General features: G+C 47.7%; 1 protein-coding gene across 2 annotated transcripts in view; it reads right to left on the reverse strand.

Annotated features, from left to right (window-relative positions):
• Positions 1–264: 264 nt before the first annotated feature.
• The window catches only part of LOC144175133 (mitochondrial 2-oxodicarboxylate carrier-like), a 45535-nt gene continuing 25104 nt past the window's right edge, over positions 265–20695 (reverse strand). For both annotated transcript variants that reach the window (XM_077704220.1, XM_077704219.1), the window contains exons 2-4: positions 10380–10820; positions 2321–2548; positions 265–1151 (exon numbers count right to left, since the gene is read on the reverse strand). In XM_077704220.1, coding sequence (XP_077560346.1) covers positions 873–1151; positions 2321–2548; positions 10380–10790 — 918 coding nt within the window. In that variant the 5' untranslated portion in view covers positions 10791–10820 and the 3' untranslated portion in view covers positions 265–872. The remainder of the gene's footprint in view (positions 1152–2320; positions 2549–10379; positions 10821–20695) is intronic.

Raw genomic sequence — 20695 nt, forward strand, 5'->3', positions numbered from 1 at the left:
GCGGTGTTTTTACGCGCGCACAAAACGGCGAGGTCATGCCGGGTTCTGTGATACGCGTCTTTCGGGATGAAAGCGCTCGAATTTTAAACAAACGATTTTCAGGCCGTTCAAAGTAATGAATTTTCGCGAGCTGAAGTATTTAAACTGGTGTCTCGGGTACGCCCGACCATTAGGCATCGTTAGAAGCAATAAGAGTGGGACATAAAATTTCGTGTCAGTACTCCTTTAACCACCAGCATCGCTTTCAACATGCATGATCATTGATATTCCTCGAAATAAAATTTATTCTCTTTTATCCAGCAAGGCGGCGTGGAGTCCGCCTACCGTACCGCATCTTGCATCGCAGTTCAACATGTGTGTTAGCACGCGTGCTTTTTCACTTCCAGAGGAAGCCGTCCACGATGAATTCTACCATTCAGAGTAAACAGTACCATCCGCAACACTATCGTTTATAGCACCATTAATGCACAAGGCGCACTTTTGGAAATATAGCGCAAAATAATTCAAGACCGCAACGTTTTAAATGGGTTTCCGCATCGAACAGCTAGCGGAAATTGGTCGTATCACACCATGTAACGGTCCTGACAGATTTTAAGAGCATCGGCAGCTTTTTATAACGAGTGTCTATTAGCAACAGTGGACGGAAGAGTTGACTTCGCAATCTGGAATTTCCTTGGGGTCAACGCGGCGTCCCAACACTCGGAGCCGGAAAGTGGCTAGACATAACCAGCCACACTGCAATGGGAAATTTTTGTATAAATATTCCAGTTTGTACGCGTGCGATAAACGTAGAGAGCGCAGGCCTCCACGACGCGAGAAGGAGTCCTCCGTGGTTGAGGAACGACTACTCCGCTGGCAGCAGCACTCGAGCCCTACAGCCTGGAGGCGAGCGCCTCGAGCAGTTCGACGATGTGCTCGTAGAGGACGATGATCAGCGCGTGGCCGGTGCCCAGGCGGAGCATCTTGGGCGCGAGGCCCTTGTAGAGGGCGAGGAAGCCCTCCTCGCGGTAGACGACCTTGAAGCTCTGCCAGCACGTCTTGTACTTGGTCTCCCCCGGCACGGGCTGCAGGCCCTGGATGCGGCTCTTCACCACGTCCCACGGAATGTTGAAGCACGTGCTCACGCAGCCGCTGAACAGGCCCGCGCCCACCTGCGGGTACAACGCGGAACGGTAGTTGTAAAGAGGGGAGGGGGCGAGAGCATTCCTTGTAAAGCCCGTTCTACATTGAGCGAATTTCACCTGCGAATTCGCAGTTGCGGCGCCGCCCGTGCGGCAAAATGGTAGCGTCCTGGGCACGTTGGTACTCCATTGTTGAATAAAATGGCTGTCCTCACTCCGTCCGTGTCCCTTTTTAGCGCAATCATTTTATTTAATTTGGCGAAATGGTTGATTTTCCTATTTTCACTTCTGCGACATGTTGTCAAATGCTAAGCGGCGTTCACAAGAGAAGTTCGACTCTTCCAAACATTTGCAAATTCGCCACAGCAACGAGAATAGATCGCTTTGGTGCACGAGCGGCGCCGCAGCTGCGAGTTCGCAAGCGAAATTCGGCCCATGTAGAACGGGCTTAAGTTGAGTGTCTTTTTCTGAAACGTTGTACGGGCACAAGGCATTTTTTAAGTTCGGAAGGAATTGTTTGTAAGTGCGTTGCACCAATCACACCAGCGTCCAGTAATAACGTCTGTCTGTCTGTCTGTCTGTCTGTCTGTCTGTCTGTCTGTCTGTCTGTCCGTCCGTCCGTCCGTCCGCCCGTCCGTTCGTCCGTCCACCCGCAGCCACTGATGGAACTCTCCAGCGACCACGCGATAGTTTTGTTGAATGGCTGAAATACAGCGTCTTTACTGATTAATTTGGGGCAATCAAAAGCAGAGGCTTAGTATACTTTAACAAGCGGGAGGGTTCAGCAATGGAACGGTATCGGCATTGATGAGACCACGCACGCTGGCCCTACAGGACGGACAAAATCCTGGGACATTTCTTAGTGTTGCTGAGATTCTATATCCTGCATTATGGAAGTCGACACATTTTAAACTAAACGAATATATAGGCTGCACGACACGTGGTAGTTTTGACAAAACGAGTAATTTAAGCTCACCCACGGTTTTACCATGGCAGAACTTTGCGGTCATGCGCACCCTTTCTTTTGTGTGTTCTATTTTTCTGCAGTTCCACAATCTATTTTTCTGGTTCCACAATAAGCGAAACGTATATATTTCTAACCGGATGCTCAGCGCATATAGCAACTGGCTGCATTAGCCATAACAGCCCCAATGCACAACATACAGAACACAGCGTTACTTGCGGACGAAGCCCCGCACCTTGTAGAGGCTTTCCTGCCGTTTGTTGTCGAACTTTGGCGCCTTTTCCTTGAGCTTAGCGTAGATGGTGAAGTAGAACATGACGAACACTCCGTGGCGGAAGATGTTCGACGTGAGGCCCAGGCTGAGCCCGTCACGTCCCATGCCGTGCGTGCGGTAGATCTGACGGGCCAGGGAGTAAGCGCTGGGCTGAGCTGCCACCAGGGCGCGGTCGGTCTGCAGCCGGACCTGCAGGCCGCAAGGCAGTGGCGCGTCGAACATGCCAGCCGATACTATGCCCGGTCGACTGCCGACACTATGGATCTCATTATCGTTTCGCGAAGTTATATGTACAGGGGGATTAAAATAAATGCGAACAATGGAGCGCAAAGCCTCCGACGCGGGCTGCACCATCTGGCTGCAAAGTCAGTAAACTGCGCGCATGCGCACTTCTTCAAGAGCGTTTGAGAGTGTGACCTATGTACATTTATGGGAAATGCTTGATCAAGAAGCGACGCCGGTCGTATATTTGGAGACACCTTTTCACGCTGCGTCGCCACTGACACGATGATCGTTGAAGGCCATCCATAGAGTTTCTTAGTAAGTATAAGAAACTCTATCAAGGCCGTCATTTCAACTGCAATCAGCATGCTGCGCGATTGGCCCCGAATGTAATAGATAACAGGATGTTGTGTGGTGACAGACCGTAAAAAGACATCCAAATAAATGACCGCCGTCGATCGCTTCTTTATCAAGCATTTCCCCAAACCATAGGTCCCACTCTTAAAGACTCTGAAAGAACTACGCATGCGCGTAGCTTACTGACAGTGCAGCCAGATGGTGCGGCAAACATCGGAGGTTGTTTGCGGCGTTGGTCGTATTTCTTGTAATACCCCCTGTACACCGCGCTAATACAACCGCCCAATAATAATAGGACGCCTACCACAAAGGCCCTCTTAACGAAAATTTGACATTTTTGTCTGCAATGTTTATCTCAGCTACCGCCTGCACAACTTTTTGGCGCCATTCCTTCTTCTGCATTACTTTTTGAAAGCTGGATTAAACTGACGGGGGTCGCACAGTTGCAAACAATTCTCCTACGGAAACCCTGCCAATGGTGAAGGGGTAGAGACTGGCACACAGATTGTATCGAAATATGCATCATCGAACAGATACTTCTCAACACTGTTTAGCCCGAAGAAAACCTCACGCATATCATGCACGCCCGTAAAACAGAGGATATCAGCACACTGCTAATTAAAAATACACGCTGCGCTCGAAAGACCTTGCATTACTAAACGCAGCCATCAACTGCCTGCAGCTCTAATTCGCAACTGTGACGTGCTGTATGCCTATCAAGGTGTGACGTGCTGTATGCTGTGACGTGCTGTGACGTGCTGTATGCCTATCCACGGGTCGCTATGGAAAGTTCGCCGGCGCCGCTTTTGCGAAGCGCACAAAAAGAAGATACAGGAATTCGTCTGCTCACAAAAGAGTAAAACAGGGTAAAGCCACCTACTAAGGAACTACATGAACCTGATAGCCCGTGTCGAGAAACGCCGTGCTGTTCTATAGCCGTCGCGTTTATGACAATTTCCCCGCCGTTTAACCCTCATTAGTAGCCGATATATTTGTTGCATTATACTCGAAATTATATACGTGGTCAGCTGTTTTAGTGAGCGCAGTAGCTCATAATTACAGCTGTAATTACGCCATACTAAGGCCTGTGTGTACATGCGCGCACAGTGGCCGTTTAAATCGGGAAGCTACCTTTTTACCCAGACCCATAGACAACTCTACGACGCGACCCAGTTTGGCTTCTTGTCCCTCGTAAGTGGATTGTCATTACCCGATGAAATTTACACGAACAAAGCCCACGCGAATGTGGCCTTTACCTCGTACGTCCTCAGAAAATGGCAGTTTCCTTAAGGCCCATTTCATTTCATGTCATTTGTTTGGACGGCCTTTTATTTATTTATTTATTTATTTATTTATTTATTTATTTATTTATTTATTTATTTATTTATTTATTTATTTATTTATTTATTTATTTATTTATTTATTTATTTATTTATTTATTTATTTATTTATTTATTTATTTTATGTACCCTCATGGCCCAGAGGGCATTATTGAGGGGAGTGGTACACCAGGATGTTCAAACTGTTACGAACACTGGCTACATATTGTCACGGGGAAGAAACGAATAGACATAGACAAACAAACAATTGCACAAACACTAAACTAACAAGTGTGCAGACGTACGCAATTATATACAAAGGCCTAACACAAATATACACAGGTGATGCCTCTGACACTGACACCATTCAAAACTTGTGTCACCTTATTTAGAGGCGTCCAGGTTTCTGCAGAGGACGAGACATTCCCTTACAGAAATTTACACCGCTATTTTCAGAGGAAGAACACCTCGACGTACTCAGTTCTCTTGTGCGTGTGGCAAACTAGGTGATCGTGCGTAGCCTGATGAAAGCGGTGTCATAAAAAAGACGGGGGACCGATGTGTCAGCAAGCCTTCAGGGGATCCTCTTTCTAGCGAGGTGGATTATCTGCATGATTAGTAAGGAAGGTGCTGCAGCTCTAACCGCTTTCACACGTAGTGCAAACTACTATTACATAGTGTGTTTCGTGCCTTTATAATCGTTTTCGGAGCGAATAAAGCTCAGTTGTTAGTGCGCCTCATTCCTGTCAGTTTTCCTTCCTCCAGTTGTGCCTGGTGCTTAATCTGTTCCCATGATTCTAAATACGTCTTGCAAGTTGAATATTGATCTTACATTCGTACACGTTTTGTTTTCTTTTCCCCTGAACTCATCCACAACAAATGCCCACGGCATCCTTCTCAATAAATTCTTGTGCAGCGGCGTCATCATAATCACCGCACACTCTAAGAACTAAAGGAGTCCCACCAATTCCCAAAGGGAATAGAAACCCTTGTCCCATATACGATTCCCTTTTCCAGCATCAGGCAACTCCCTTTTTAGCAGAATAGCCTTACCCTTCACAAGGGAGTCGCAGGCCTCTCGCGGAGAGGGGGTCGAGGTATTCTCACAGGAGTTGCGGGAACCGCGTCCGGCAATTCCCTCACCACGGATCCAATAATTCCTCCAGTCAGGGAGTTATACAATTCTCTACCAGAATCTTGCTATACCTCTGCCACCCCTCAGAATTACCTTATTCCACCAAACAGCATTTTGCAATACTTCACCAGGAAGGGTTAGCGTACTCTTTTCAGAATCATTGTATTCTTTCAACCAGAGTCCCATAATGCCTCCTCAAGGAGGGCTAGCTTACTCTTTGTCAGAACTAATGTATTCCTTTAAAGCAGGATCTATGCACTACCTGCGAGTTGCCGAACTCTACTATTCAGAGGCAGCACGATGTTACCTTTAACAAGACTACACTTTAGCATCCACAACAGCATTAGTGTCAGCCCTTTTTACTTCATGCTTACAAACTGAAATACAGTAAAATTACTTCACAAGTAAACGTAGCAAGGCGTCTTTACAAAAAAAGCTGTCGTTTGTGCTTAGCCAAAAAAAAAAAGACAAATCGTTTTCACACTGCATTTCATGCTTTATTTTGACATCCTCACACACGTCGCTCCACCTGTATTGCAGTTGCTGCCTTTATGACCGAAACCATCTGCTCTGTCGGTGGTAGGCCGAGCATCATCTCAAAAAGCAGACAGGTCCGCTTTGTCTTTGGGGCATACTGGATGTTGAAGGTCCAATAGACCGCCAAAAGCAAAGCGAACCCGTCCACTATGTCCATAGCCGTCAGCTGCAGCTCTTCGAAGTGCACGGTCACGGCTCCAGATTTCTCCGCAGTTTGGCCCGAGAACAAGATCCTGGGGTAAAGGGAAGTCTCTCCTGGCTCCTGCATAAAAAGCACACAAATGCAAGTACCAGAAGAAACACAAGTAACAGTATTTTGCTCTTCCTTCCTCAGTGGACAAACCACTGTACAAAGCGATTCTCAGGAAAACGAATCACTAGTTAGTAGTCTATACACTTAAAGCTAACAATTTAGTGACTACGCTAACGACTCATCAATGTGACATTCACAATTGTCTACTGATGAGGCAAAATGCTCCCTTTAGCAAATTTGAATCGCTGTGATGGTGATTGCTGAGCCTGATTCACAAGTACTACACTGGATTTCACTTACTCAACATACAGAAGAAAAATATGCAGACCATCTTTGAGAGCAAGGCCTCTGGCTTTTCTTTCACCAGCAGTGGAACTGAAAAGCCATCTGAGAAGAACGAGAGCACGGATTAATTTAAAGCATCGGGGTCCTGATCCCCTATTCAAATTTTAAACCAACAAGGTCCTCCTCCTCTTTTTTTCCAACCAACCACTTTCAGAAAAAGCAGCCAGACCAACAAGAGAACCTGCAACCTCAGGCCAACCTGCAAGTACTTGGTGTTATCAAAAAGGATGGCTTGAAGACAAGCAATATTACAGCAAAACTGTCAGCCTCTCATTATTGGAATTAATCATGGGATCAGTGAACAGTAACAAGGCCGAATCATGGAGAGTAACAAGAGGCAAGCAGAAAATAAATGCCGCACAACCGCATTCCTAATCCCCATCAATCTTGAAGCTGCACATCGAATCTTACTTGTGACCAAATAAGTTTGTTAAAAAATACTGCAGTGTTTGGCAGTTTGAAAAAGCTACAGCATTAATGCACTGCAGTGGAAGCGACACATTTTTAATCAAGCAGAAAGTTGGTTACGCAGTTATGTTATGTCTCTAATGACATTTATAATAAAACACAACTAAGGTCAGTCGATGCTAGAAAGCCAAAGTGTATGCAAATGACACCATGAAGGCTAAAAGACACATTTTTATTTGCCAGATGACTATGGCAAAGTGACCAAAGATGAAGTGTTTATTACTTACAGCTGTCGGCCGCATCAGGCATCTTTGCTCTCTTTCTGCTTCCGAACGCCAGGCGATCACAATATGTTGTTGAACAGCGCTATTGTAGAATAGCCCTGGAAACATCCACGGGAAACACCTTTACGTCGTAGCGCCTGTAATAAGTAAAAAAAAGTTCACTATAATGCTAAATGCACGCTGCTTACTAAATACAGCACCTAGCACCAGTTTTACCACATGTCCGCGTGAAAATATTCAGCCTAAAGTTCTAGCTTGTCAACACTCGCTATGAAACAAAACGTACTGCAGTATTCATTTTTCAATACTACGTTTTACGGTAGCCGTTACTTGGCTCTTTCTTGAGAAAACAGTACGGAATTTCACCGAAAATGGGCTTCACTCTTATTGCAGTCGCGAAAGGTAATAAAAAAAAGTCCAATAGACAAAGCAACACGCCAGCGGTTAAATGAAATTTTGTTGTGGCTACTGTAGCCACATAAACAATTAATCGCGATGAAATGTCCTGCCGTCAACGTTTTATTAGCGTTAAGTATTGTTTTCTAACAACACGGGACCAGAGGCTACAAGGCAACGCACTACACAATGGGTTCGGAACGCACAAACGTTCACGTTCTTTTTTTTTTTTTTTGCAAGACATCTATGCCAACTTGGAGGTTGAATTGAAACCTTGTGACCTTTGACTGCGTTATATTTTAAGGGGTAACCAAATAAAGCGACGCTACCAACCTAACTGATTGGGTAATAAACTGGTTACGGTGTTGCTGTCGCCGTCGCTCACTTTTGCCTCCTCAGACGCGCCAGATGGGAACGGAACCGACGGATGAGCCCGGCGGCAGTGTAATTACCTTGTCGCTCGACAATATATTTACGTTGCTCAAGAAGATAATGAAACGAAAGCCTAATTTATAGCTAGCGCTGGACACATGTACGATTAGTACACGCGATTCGCATGCGACTGATCGTTACGATTGATCGTTAGGGCCTGTTTTGGGTCGTGCGCTGGTCCGAGGAGGCTCACGATGTGCGACTGGCAAGCCAGATGCAGTCGTGCCATCATTGCGATCGAGAGTCCGCTGAGCCCCAACCGCCCGCAACAGGCTTGCGTTGCTCGGGTCGGCTCGGGTGTTGGGAACCTTAGGCTTAGCATTCTGGCGGACATTTGATCGCCGCTATCTGTGCAACTGCGGATGACAATCCGTAACACAACTTTTCACCACACTATCATCCTTTTTCTCGCATGTGAAACTTTATTTGGGCTATAACTATATTCTAGGCACTATACTATAACGGCCGTTTGAGCGATCGGTGACCAAGACATCTGCGTAGCCTGTTTAGATGCTTCCGCGCAGGTATCGCCATCTCTCGACCGCTCGGCGCACCGCGCGCCGCGGCATCCACGGCCGGTCAGCGCAGGCTTGCATAGCGGCAGATATCTGATCGCCGCTTTTAAAATAATCCCTGACAACAATCCCTAGCACAATTTTTCACCACATTAACACCTACTTTTTCGCATGTGGAACTTCTTCTTAGCGAACAGATTGATTCGGGAGAGCAGCGACAAGCGGTTGCTACCGTGGTCTGCGCCGGTTCGAGCCGCTGAGTGTGTCGAGCTGGCAGGCGCGGCCGGCGTGAGCGCGGACTGTTCCCGAAGGCAGAAAACGCTTCAAGATTGCTTGCTTTATCAATTTCTTGCGAACAAACGCGCGGAATCTACAAATTCAGCTCAGCGATCGTCGTAGTTGACCATAAAGCAAAAACAGTGGGCGGAGCGACGCCGACGACACATCGCATGCGCGCATCGGGCCATGTGTCTCAAATTCACGCGTACGGCTACTCGTGGCGACAGTCGTAACGATCAGTCGCATGCGAATCGCGTGTACCAATCGTACATGTGTCCAGTGCCTAAAGAAGCCAGCTTAATAAATCCGCAACTCTTATACTGCACACGAGACTTGTTTCAACGCATGCTGAACGTCGTGAACCTGCGATGGGAGCACGGCCGCTTGTTCGAAAAACACAAAGCCGGAAAAAGGATAGCTAGAACTGGTGTCACACAAATGAAAGCATATGTATGTGACCACTTAATTCTTCGCAAGAACCAACAAGGCTAAGCAGCACTCACGAGCGCCAGTTGTTATAAATAAAGCTGAAGTTTTGGCGGGAATGAGCGCGAGCTCTCCCGTACTGCGCAAGAAAAACTGAAATGGTGACTTACGTTTTCAGCGGCGGCCGCAGCAGCCAAACGATGTTATTCCACCAGTCAGGTATACTTCAAACACAGCCACCGACACCAAAACGCACCTCACAGACACGTACAGGAGTAATACGGCGGTTTCAATGCCACAAAAGAGACGGAGACGTCGGAGAGACGCGTCCGTCCGCCAGCCCTGCCGCGATGAAAAGACCGCGCAAAGGTATAACGCTCAAGTAGTCCGACGGACACCGTTGCGTTAGAACACACAAATGACCCATTCCTAGAGGACGTGTAACACTACCTCGCACGCTCTTTTGAATACGCTGCACTTTATTTTAGGTACGCTTTGTTTCATGGCCCGGTGTTGTGGCTGTTTAGGTAACTACTTTTTCATACGATTTCAAAGAGTTCGCGTCCGCCATAGAGGTGTCTGCCTTTTTGCACACCTGAAAGCGTGCAGCTGAAGTTGATAGAGTCGATATACTGTTCTATTCTCTCTCGCGGAGGATATACGAACTCCATCGATGCGAGACAGAGTCGGTACGCTGTTCTATTCTCTCCCGCAAAAGGGGTACAACCGCCGCTTAGCTCCATCAAGAGCGGGGAGAGTTCGCCAGCAGTTTTATTCTGGTTTCCTAGTAGAGTGAACACGCCATCTAACGCCACGCGTGGTGCGGACGGTGTCAAACGACCCTGGCAGGAATAGGAAAGCTGTTTGATTCTTCAACTACTCCCCACATTTCTTAGAGTGCAGCAGCGCCCATCCCCAACATCGTCAACGCTCCACCATCATCCTCATCACCACCACCACCACCATCATCATCATCATCTGCCGCGGGTGCTTTCGTGAGCAGTACGAGCCACGCTCAGGGAATAAAATCAGGTTCCTGCTGCGGCAAGTCGTCTGGTGCCGTCTGTTTCGTCTGATGGGCGCTCTACACATGCATTCACACCCTCCCTCACCTTGACCACCTCGAACGGGTTGACGGCGATGCCCTCGATGGCTCCTGCTAGGAAGCCCGAGATGAGGTTGTTGGGCACGAGCGAGAGGTGGGGCGAGAGTACGCGCTTGGTCTGCTCGTAGACCATGAAGCGGAGCGCCATCTTGGGCGTCTCCACGACAAGCACGGGCACGATGCCCTTGTAGATGGAGAGGAAGCCCTCGGCCTTGACCATGCGCCGGAAGCAGTCGGCGATGGACTTGTAGCGGTGCGGGTCGTCGGCCGACTGCATCTGCAGCCGCGTCTTGACCACGTCCAGCGGGTGGTTCACGCACACCTCGATGAAGCCGGCCACGGCGCCGGACGAGAACTGGAGCGCCGCCTTGTGGTGGTGCCGCAGGGCGCGCTTCTCGCCCTCCTGCGGTGGCGGCATGGCGTCCCCGCTGCGTCACCGCTGACAAGGCTGCGCACGAGCCAAAACAAAGTACATTTATGGTGTGTCGTGGCGACCCCGTCAGAGTCTGCTGAGCTCAAAGATGTTTTACAGGGAAGCTGCATATGTCTAAGTCTCCCAGTTATCACGCCCGTGTGTAATGCAAACGCGGGCACTTTTTTTAGCTATAGAAAAACTCATGAAAATAAATAAAAGCGTTTGAACTTCCATATTTTGCTATGCCTTCTCTTGCCCCTGAAAAATTGTCTTCCCCGCAGTACATTTGAGTTTAGAGGTCAAGCTTACTCTAAGCATGTCGGTGTAAGGTCTGTCCTTGTAAGCTGGCTTTCTCGCATTGTGTGTTGCGCTGTGAAGCATAGCCACCTACGGAGGGAGTACGTTTACAGCCCTGCTTTTATAGTCCTCTCTACCGCTGCCGCCTCTTTCTCGAGTTGTGTATACTGCTCACCAGGCGCGGCGTTTATCTCCCACCTTCAAATTATAAAGCAAAGCTTTACTACTTTCGTCCAGCGATTTCGTGGAAGATGTGCAAATGACCTTTTGACCACAGACACACCCCCGGCGACACACCCCTCGCAGCGCATCGCATGATTCGCCGTGCCCGCTGTTGGCGCCTGCCGGTGGCAACAGCGGTCGCCACCGCCGCTGCGGCAGAGGCAGCCAACCACCCCACAGCCTCCCATGCATGCAGCGCTGGGTCATTTCGGGCAACGTGACTCGTCTCGCGCCCGGCGAAGAGGAACGGTGCGTTCTCCAAAAATGAACGCCCAATTCACCCCGGTGAACGCAGCGTTCGCCCGGCCTCCTCCTGTGAGCGTTGCACGGAACCGAACGGCTTTGAGGCGTGGTCGGCAATACAGCTAAATCAAAGGTTAACGAAGCGAAACCAAGACTCCACCAGACTAAGCCAAGCTTTTGCTTTACATACCCAAAGTTAGCGGAGCTAAGCGAAGCCATTTTTTTTTGCCTGCATTTGGGTAGGGGACGTAGGCGTGCACCCATTACCTAAATAAAAGCGGACCACCAAGCACTTATTGATATTGTTTTTTCTATATTTTACCTTTTATGGCTAGTCTCAAGATTCTTGGTTTTCCACGGTTAGCTTAGATGTGTCTCTCACAGAATGAGCCACTTCGCTTTTTCTGGTCACAGGCTGTTTTCTTCGGGGTTTGGACGTGCGGAGATGGTGGGGCTTTGTTTCCTAGGTGATATTTTCCTCTTTTGAAGGAACTGTGTCTGGAATTGCATGGCGTTTTTTTCTGCTTGGGCCAGCATCATTCAGTGGGGGTTCATTGCTGTTCCGCACTTAAAAACCAAAGTCCGGACTATAAATTTAACGCGCAAACTACCAGAAGGGACATGTAATTAACAGTCTCCTAGATTTCTAAACGACCGCATACCAGAGCAAGGTTTACGAAGGGCGTCATTACGGTATCTCATTTTCGCCAAATATTGTACGAATAAATGAATTCACGGCTCCGGCGTAAATAGACGGAGCGTTCCGTTTCTCCACTCAGCCTATGGCGCAGCACGCATCATATGTCTACAAATGATAAAGCTTTCAGGAGGGCATCAGCTGGGCACGCATGTTCTTATCCTCTCTGCCTATCTACTGAATAGCCGGTGCTTACGACAGCACTGGCCCTCGACGGTTATATCGATTCGGCAAGATTTACATTAATGTACTCAACCTTTCACCCAACCATGTGTTCAGAAGAAAATGTGAAGTGTTTGTCTATGCTTGAACAGCAAGAGATAAAGATAAGCCAAGCGGAAATTGTTATTGTTATCTATATCTTCACGCCATTCAGTGAGCCAAATTGTTAGGGGAATGACGTGGGAGCCAGTAAGTGAATCCGGCCTGTGATGTTCTTGAGGGCACCGGCCAGAGGGCTTGTCCGAGTATGTCAGGGGAATATGTGCGGCCTCGGACGTGCCTCCGCCAAGTACACATCCCGGGTTCGAGGACACTAACCTCAACTTTCGTCCCAAAATGCCATGAGGAGCGAATGGTGCGTCACTGTGCCGGACTATGGGCGTGGGATGACCAATCGGCAACACGGACAATGGCCTGTCCTCCTCTATACTGTCCACTAATCCGACGCTATTTCTCGTGAAGCGGGGGATCGTGATCCCGTGGCATTTTCTTCCCTTCAGCAGGGAGCGATTTATACCTATTACCTAAAGTAATTTTTTTATTTCAGTTTGTAAAGCCAGGGCCGACCTCGGAGACAAGAGCTATCCCTTTCAGGCAGGAAAAACGCGCACTGGTATACTGGAACTTCAAAACTATCATCGATGGAATGAAGTGATGGAATATGCGTCAACAGTTTGGGATAAATAGAAAGATAGAGAGAAACGGGAGCGGGTCCAGCGACCAAGCGCCAGATTTATTTTTTCCTACTTCAGGCGCCTCCCGTCAGTCTCTGAAATGATGAGAAAATGTGGGCTTGAACCTCTTCAAACGAGGCGAACGATTGCAAGGCTAAACGTTTTTCATAAACTGTATCATAACGAATCTGGTTGAAACAAAGATTTGTGTCTTATGCCACCTCCCCTACGATCAGCAAGGTTAAATCACTCAAAAATTGTTAGACCATGCGTTCCTAAAAATAACACTTTTAAGTACTCGTGTTTTGTAGGAACTGTGGACGAGTAGAATTCGCTGCCTTCCGACTGCGTGCATGCCACAACATCTGAAAGGTTTCACATTCGTGTTAGAAACATGATGTAACCCTGTTCTGCTAGGACGGTGAAAAACCGCCTGCAGTCTTTCTCAAATAAATAAAATAAATAAATCATCATGGTAATCATCATCGCTATCTTCATCATAAACTGTCTGAACCTAACAAAGCTTGTTGCTGAGCTAGTTGGTACATATTTTAAGGAAGAAGAAAACGTGGCGCAAACTAGACGTAGACGAACCCTCTCCCCGTCAAAAGCACTTACGAAGCCTCTGAGTACGCATGCAACGCATGCTAAGTTCTGCGCCAAAGCTTGATCAGACAGGTGAAAAATGTGCGCCGTAAACACGCCCAACGGAAGAAAAAAGTTTCCCATCCCACAATCATAATAGCCCGCACAGCGTCAAACGAATCGGTGAAGGTGCTGACGCAAGTGTAATATTTCCTTCCTCTAGCAGAATATGCAAGCTTTCGGACCGAGCCTGAGACAATAGAACTGCACGCAGGTGCAAAACAATTTACGCACAACGCACAAATTTACCACGTAGGTGTCATATATGTGACGTTACAGTTGGCGGGACATAGGAAAGAGGGGAGAGCTCCTAAGTGACATGTTGGGCGAGCGTCGCAATAATTTCTATCCTTGCCCCATCACAGGCGAAAAAGGTGAAGTAGCTGACAGTGAAAATTACTGAAGCCCATTTCAGAGGACGGCGTGTGCGAAAGCTTTTCATGAGTGTAGCTTCAAAACGCGGAAGTTACACTGCTTTCTGCTCATCAAACGTGACTTGAGTTATTGTCGTGAGGTTCATTTGCTGCCTTTTCTCCTTCCGTTTTATCTGTTTATTCTTTGGCCTATTCGCGTGCATACGTTAGCGTGCAGAGAAATTAATACGAGCTAGATGTTTGTGTGTTTGAGGTCTATTGCTCTTTATTTTTATCAATTCCGGCGTATGCTAATCGTTAGTCCTCGCCGTATGAAGTGCATGGATTTGTTTGGCCGCAGATATATTTGAATAGTGAATTCGGAGAATTAAGAACCTTGCAAAGTGTTTCGTGCCTTCAAACTTCTCGCGTGGGCCGAGTGCTTAGGTGTGTTGACTCGAGCGAGTGGCTTTCTTGTACCGTCAGGGCCACAGCGCCGCTCTCTTGTCGATCGTGGTGCCGTCACGGACGGCACGACATCAACGTCGTCACCTTATATGTGCGGAATTAAAGAAGGGGGTTATTACGACACTCCTAAAAGTGCCGCCTGCATTTGCTGCCAACGCCAAGGAGGCCACTGGTTGGTTGGCGAAAAGGGCTTATCGAATAGTCAAGGGGCTGTGCTGGATCTTGCCGCAGCCACGGTGGAAACCACAAGCAGCGGGGCAACGTTCTGGGCTGTTGACAAGAGACCGGCGTAGGCAGAGACCACCGACGCATCTGCAGATGTTTCAGAGCAGCTGGCGCTCACTTGTTCGGGGGGGGGGGGGGGAGGAGAGGGGGAGGGAGCGGAGGAAAAGCGACATACTGACAAGGGTGCAATGTCCCTGTATTGACTAAGACTCCCTCCAACCCACGGCGAACGGCCAACCTTGGGCTCACGGCACGCCTTGGAAATAGTGGTCTCTGTGACTTTGATGAGGATCGTTTCCGTTTCTTTTATGTGCTGGACGTGATTGAGATGAGACTATGTGGCATGCGAACCACGGCAGTTTGGACTTTTGGGGAACTGGCTGGTGCCGTTTTCCGAACCATGATTGTTTCTGCCTCATTCGGCGCAGGTCGATGGCAAGCTCGACGCGCAGTGGCCATAGTTCAGGCATTCGGAGTAGCGCCTCGGGTGGGGAATGGGGGCGATCACACGACAACTAATCAGTGTTGTAGGAGGTGAATACATACCGTAAGTGAAGATGTTCCTGGTTATTTCCAAGTAAATGCAATGTGTTAGGGCGTTTTGTAACCTCCCGGGGATTGTTACGTGTTATCACTGTCAATAAGCAACATGTGTAACTGCGGCTTTACTCTTTTTTCTGTGGAGGTAAAAGCGCCGAAACTTCAACCATTGACGACATGCATGAATTGAAACTTTAAAAAGAAAAAAAAAAACAACACCTGCTAACTGAAACAAAATTTTGTCCCGAATACTTGCTCTTAAAAATGTGAATATATATAAAGGTGATTCCCGACAAATTCATTAGCTGGGCATCCACAGAAACACACTGTCGCCGAAACCGAAGGGGGGGCGGGAGGAGAAAGTTTATATTACGCTTTACTTAATTTTTCTGTGCTGGTGTGAACAACTGCATGAGCGTTTTTTTTTTTTAATTGGGTACGCGATTACGTTGTGAAGAAAGTAACGGGTAATGGTTTTTCAAAGTGCCTATACAGATCCAGTAGGCACGAACACCTCCACGTTTCCTTCTTTGTGATTGAGAAGACACTTGGTGGAGACAGGCGTCCGGCTGACTGACGGTGCGGACGGAGTTAATGCAGTAATCACGGTATTGTATTGCGGTTTCCGACGCTAACTGGTTCTTTAATGCTTTCGGAATAAATGGTCCAGTGATGAGAAAAGGCGCGATTCATCGTCTGTTGCATTGCAAGGAAACGACTCTTAAAACGGTTGACGGCCCAAAATGGAATAACAGGCAACCAACCGAGCTAAAAGAAAATTCTGAAAAGTTCGTTATGGGTGCGAACCGAAGCTAGAGGCATTCTAATGCGAGCAGAGCACACATTTCCGAGACTACTAATGATTCATGGCTCTAGCTGAGTAAAGGAGGACCAAACGACTTGAAAAACGCACACAAAAGAAACACGCAGCACGACATGCATGCAACGAGTTTGACGTTGCTTGGCGTGCTATTGGGTTCAAAGGATGTAACCACACTAACCCACTCAGGTGGTTCAGCCAGTAATGATGCCAACCGACTGAAGCTCGCGACTGCTTCTCTAATTCCAATTTAGTTGCCACTCCCATATACCCACTGTGGGGAATTGGCCAGTAATGTTGACAGTCGGCCAGAAGATCACGGCCAGTTAACCCGTATATGCATTTGGCGGCGGCGTCAACATTATTACCCAAAATTCTCACATAAACCTACTCATGGTAATTGTTCAGTGACGATGACAACTGCAAGATGCTCCAGTCAATTCACTGGACCCAGTGGTTGCGACGTAACCTATACCAAATCAAAGGAGCATCCTGCGGCATTCGATTAGACATTGACAACGAGGGCATTGGTGTCCTCGGTTTTCACTTGAGAGCGTAGAGGAAAAACGGGGTTGCTACATGTCAAATTGAAGGAGTTATGGTACACGCTACTCGGAAAACACTAACGTAAGCATTTTTCATTTTACCATTATGAAACCGTAACGACCACGTTACTAAATTATCGGAAAAAGTAGCGAATTACCTGCAACAAGTTGCTGAGGGCACTTACTGAGGATATTAAAGCACCCTTCGGTGTCTACGGCGGGATGGTTACAGCGGATGTCAGCATTTTATGTCATTTCGGAATTTTTTCCCGGGTACTGTTAACGTAATTTAGTTAACACACGCAATTCCATAATCTTGAATTTCCTCAAGGAGGTCAGCCTCTTGAAGTACATAATAAAGAATACGCCAACCACCAGAGAAAACAAAACAATGACGTTACGACACCCCGAACGGGAGCCTTGTTCACACTAAAAGTTTTTAGTGTGAACAAGGCTCCCGTTCAGGGTGCCGAAACGTCATTGTTTTATTTTCTCTGGTGGTCGGCGTATTCTTTATTATGTATTTCAGTGTCATTCCCGACCAGACGGGCGTCCGTCGAAGCCTCGATTTCAGGTCAGCCTCTTACTCGTTAAGGAGTTGTTTTAGAAATTCCGACTTAGAGCTGTAAGATAGTTCGAGGGGGCTACGATCACGGTAGGGTCGGTGATTTTGTTGTTTAAGTTGATTCTAACGGTAGTTTTGTTTTTTCGTACGACCTCGACACTGACGTTAGCAGCCACAAGCTTTTTGCCTTTCTATTCTTTTCTTACTACGTCGTTTCCTGTGTTTTTTCCGATTAGAAAGACTAATTCGTTGGCGACTGGTGTTCTCACATCAGTTCAATCAACTACAGGAAATTTTTCCAAAGCTGTAGCGGCGGCTCGACTTGAAGTGCTTAGGTGCGGCCCCTTTTAGGAGAAGGATCTTTGGGTGAGGAGAGTTCAGAAAAGCGGCGTGATATATAACAAAACGGAGTGTTTTCAACACTCCAAAAGGCTTAATTCTCGCGCTCACAGGCGCCTCGAGCTCCTTCAGGACTAAACAAGGAGGCAGCATATCCAACGGTGCTTGACAGAGGTGCCGACAGACATAGTTCGAGGTTCGTAGCGTTTCCCTTAAAGGGACACTGAAGTGAATTTGTCAAGCTCCCGTTTTTGCTTGCACTGCGCGGACTATCTAAAATTAGCACACTTTTCATCGTTTATTCGGTTGACAAGTCGGTAATTATTTTACAAAGCGCGAAAGAAGAAAAACTACCATGCGCGGTTTGCGGCGGCCGCACCACTAAAGGCTGTGAGGACGGGAGGAGACGCACCGTGATTGGACGATGTCCAAGGTTAGCATGCAAACAAGTTTCCGTTTCGGTTCGCTAAAACAACATGCTTGACATCCGACGGCATCGTTGGATGGGCATTCTCGATATCTCAGAAATCGTCGTACCGCGCTTCTGCCATGATGTCGGCTGTAAAATGCATTAGATAAGCCTCCCAGGACGGCTTCTAATCGTAGCAATCACTAGCCGAGGCCTACGCAGTGGATGAACGCCCTCCGCGTCCCCGCAGACGCTCAAATACCATGCGCTTTTCCCCCAGATTTGGAGCTTGCCTCACTCATGCCTGTATCGTAAAAAGCGTGTTCGCACCAGGCCAAGGGTCTGTTGATTCTGGCCTGTGCCCACTGCCCGCAAGCAGTCGGTGCTTATGGCAACAGCACGCCAACGAGAACTCGCTAGCGCGTCAGTGTCAGCCTGCGCGCGTTCTGTGATCTAGTTCGTGGAGCAGCGAACGTTGCGGCCCAAAAGAAAAGGTGAACTCAGAAATGAAAACATCGGCCGAAAACGAAAAAGTCAACTTATTAAAAAAAAAAAGAATGAACCCTCGGGGATTCGAACTAGTGACTAGCAAAACACTTGCAAACACAATCCTAGTGCTCCAGACAACTCGGCCATTGGGCAAGCTCTGCTGACTTTGGAAATATAAAGTATATAATGTATAACTAGTTTACACTTTTATTTAGTTTTAGCATTTCAAGCAGCTTACGCGACTATTTGTTGTACTGCGCTCGTGCAGTAAGCGTCCCCCGAGTTTCCACAATATCTCACGTCTAGCAATTGCATTTCTTAGACGGAAAAGCGTTCGCAGATGTGTAGTCGTGCGGTTGACCGCTGTGCTTGTTCGCCCAGCGCAAAAAAGTGCTTCCTGCACCCTAGTTTTACGCTGTACGGTAAAAGTATCAGCTGATTTTATTTCCTTAGTAGCCATAGTGACTTCGCTGACTCTTCTCCCGCCTTCAAGTGGCCTTATGTTTTCTTACTGGTGTACCAGTCAGCGAAGCGTCGCATGTGCGCATGTGCAGCGCTCGTGTGAAGCGACCTTGACTTAAAGCTAGATACAGTGTACAAACTTACAAAGTAAAGAAAGGCACATTATTTCATTCACAAACGTGTCGTGGCTTCGTTTCAACTGAGCGAACGAATTGCGCCGACCCGTCGGCGGCCGGCGGACGAAACGCTGGGCCAACTGATGCTGTCGGAAGCCCGGTGAGCCGTGCAGTAGCGCAGCCAATTGCCAGCTCCTCTCCTCCTGACGTCACACGAAAACGCCACAGAAAATGGGCGAGGGTGCAGAGCGGAGGACAGCATTTTCGAATTGATTTTTCTAATAAATAAATTCGCGTAAACGGGCTCACAGTGGTCGAAACAGGGCCTAGGGACTCCGGACTACAATTTGCGCTCCTAATCCCACAATGTTTACAAATCACTTCAGTGTCCCTTTAAAGCCTGTTACCACATTACGTCATAGTTAAGGTATGGAGTTTCGGGGTCCGGGTTGTCGCTACTCGCAGTTACCAAGATACCGCAAGATACCTCGTTAGTAACGCTCTATCAGCTGAATAATGGAATGTAGACTCAAACAACATAAAGGAAACACATTGAACGCAACGTCTAAAAATTCCCACACAAAAATAAAAGTGCTACGCTATCAAGTCCAGCCTGCTGCGTTATAGAATGGAGCAAGAAACCTTTCGATTTGAACACTGGCATAGTGGCAGCGGTGAAAGCGTTTAGAGTAGCCTACCTTTAGAAGGTAGAGAACAGCCAAGAGGAAACCATACAGCGTAGATCGAGGAGGCGAAAAGGTTGTAATATTCGCCCAGTAATCTTTATGTGCACCAGTGAATGAAACTACGATAAAAAAGACACCGTATGACCCCAATGCAGGGGTTATCATTTATGCACTTGCGCGCTTTCAGAGTATCCTTATTGTATCGCACGATAACGACCGCGCCGCAGAACACAGATTTCCTAAAGCTCTTCTGGTTCTAAATCGCAACCATCTTGGTGTACGGCGTAATATTTAAAAAAATGCCTTCGGCTTCCTCCCATCGTACATTTTTCCTTCGGTTTTCAAAATTTCGGGGTTTAACGCGCCGAAGCTAGACCTGGGCATAAGAAGTGCCGTAGTGGAGGTCTTCGGATTCATTTAAATCACCTGGGGTTGTTTCACGAAGTTTTGGGAAGCGGGGGGCATTTTCGTCTTCTGCCTCCATCAGAAAAACGCCCGCCGCGGCCGGGGTCAAACACGCCCTATCTGGAGAACGACGCCTCAGCCTCAGCCCACCGCGGTGGGTCTTTACTTGTCTTTCAAAACAAGGAAAAATTAAACCTTTTCATGTTCAGTTCTCTTGCGCCGTATCACCGAAAGAGAGAGAGAGAGAGAGAAGCAAACAAGTTAATGCAAGCTAATAATTCAAATTGAAACTCAAAGCCAGCGTTCTCAAAAGCCGCAGTCTCTTCCCCGCCCTCATTACACACCGCAAATAATCCGTCACGCATGATTATCTAGGGCACCTCCCAAACCCTTCCTCGTGAATTCCCGCTAAATTCTGCTGCGCCAAAGGAAGTTATTCACGCACCGCTGAACAACAACTCCTCTCGCTACGTGACCCGCCTGGTC

The sequence above is a fragment of the Haemaphysalis longicornis genome, unplaced genomic scaffold (genome assembly GCF_048455015.1).
Source record: "Haemaphysalis longicornis isolate Haplotype H1 unplaced genomic scaffold, Haemaphysalis longicornis Haplotype H1 scaffold_3, whole genome shotgun sequence".
Classification (NCBI taxonomy): Eukaryota; Metazoa; Arthropoda; class Arachnida; order Ixodida; family Ixodidae; genus Haemaphysalis; species Haemaphysalis longicornis.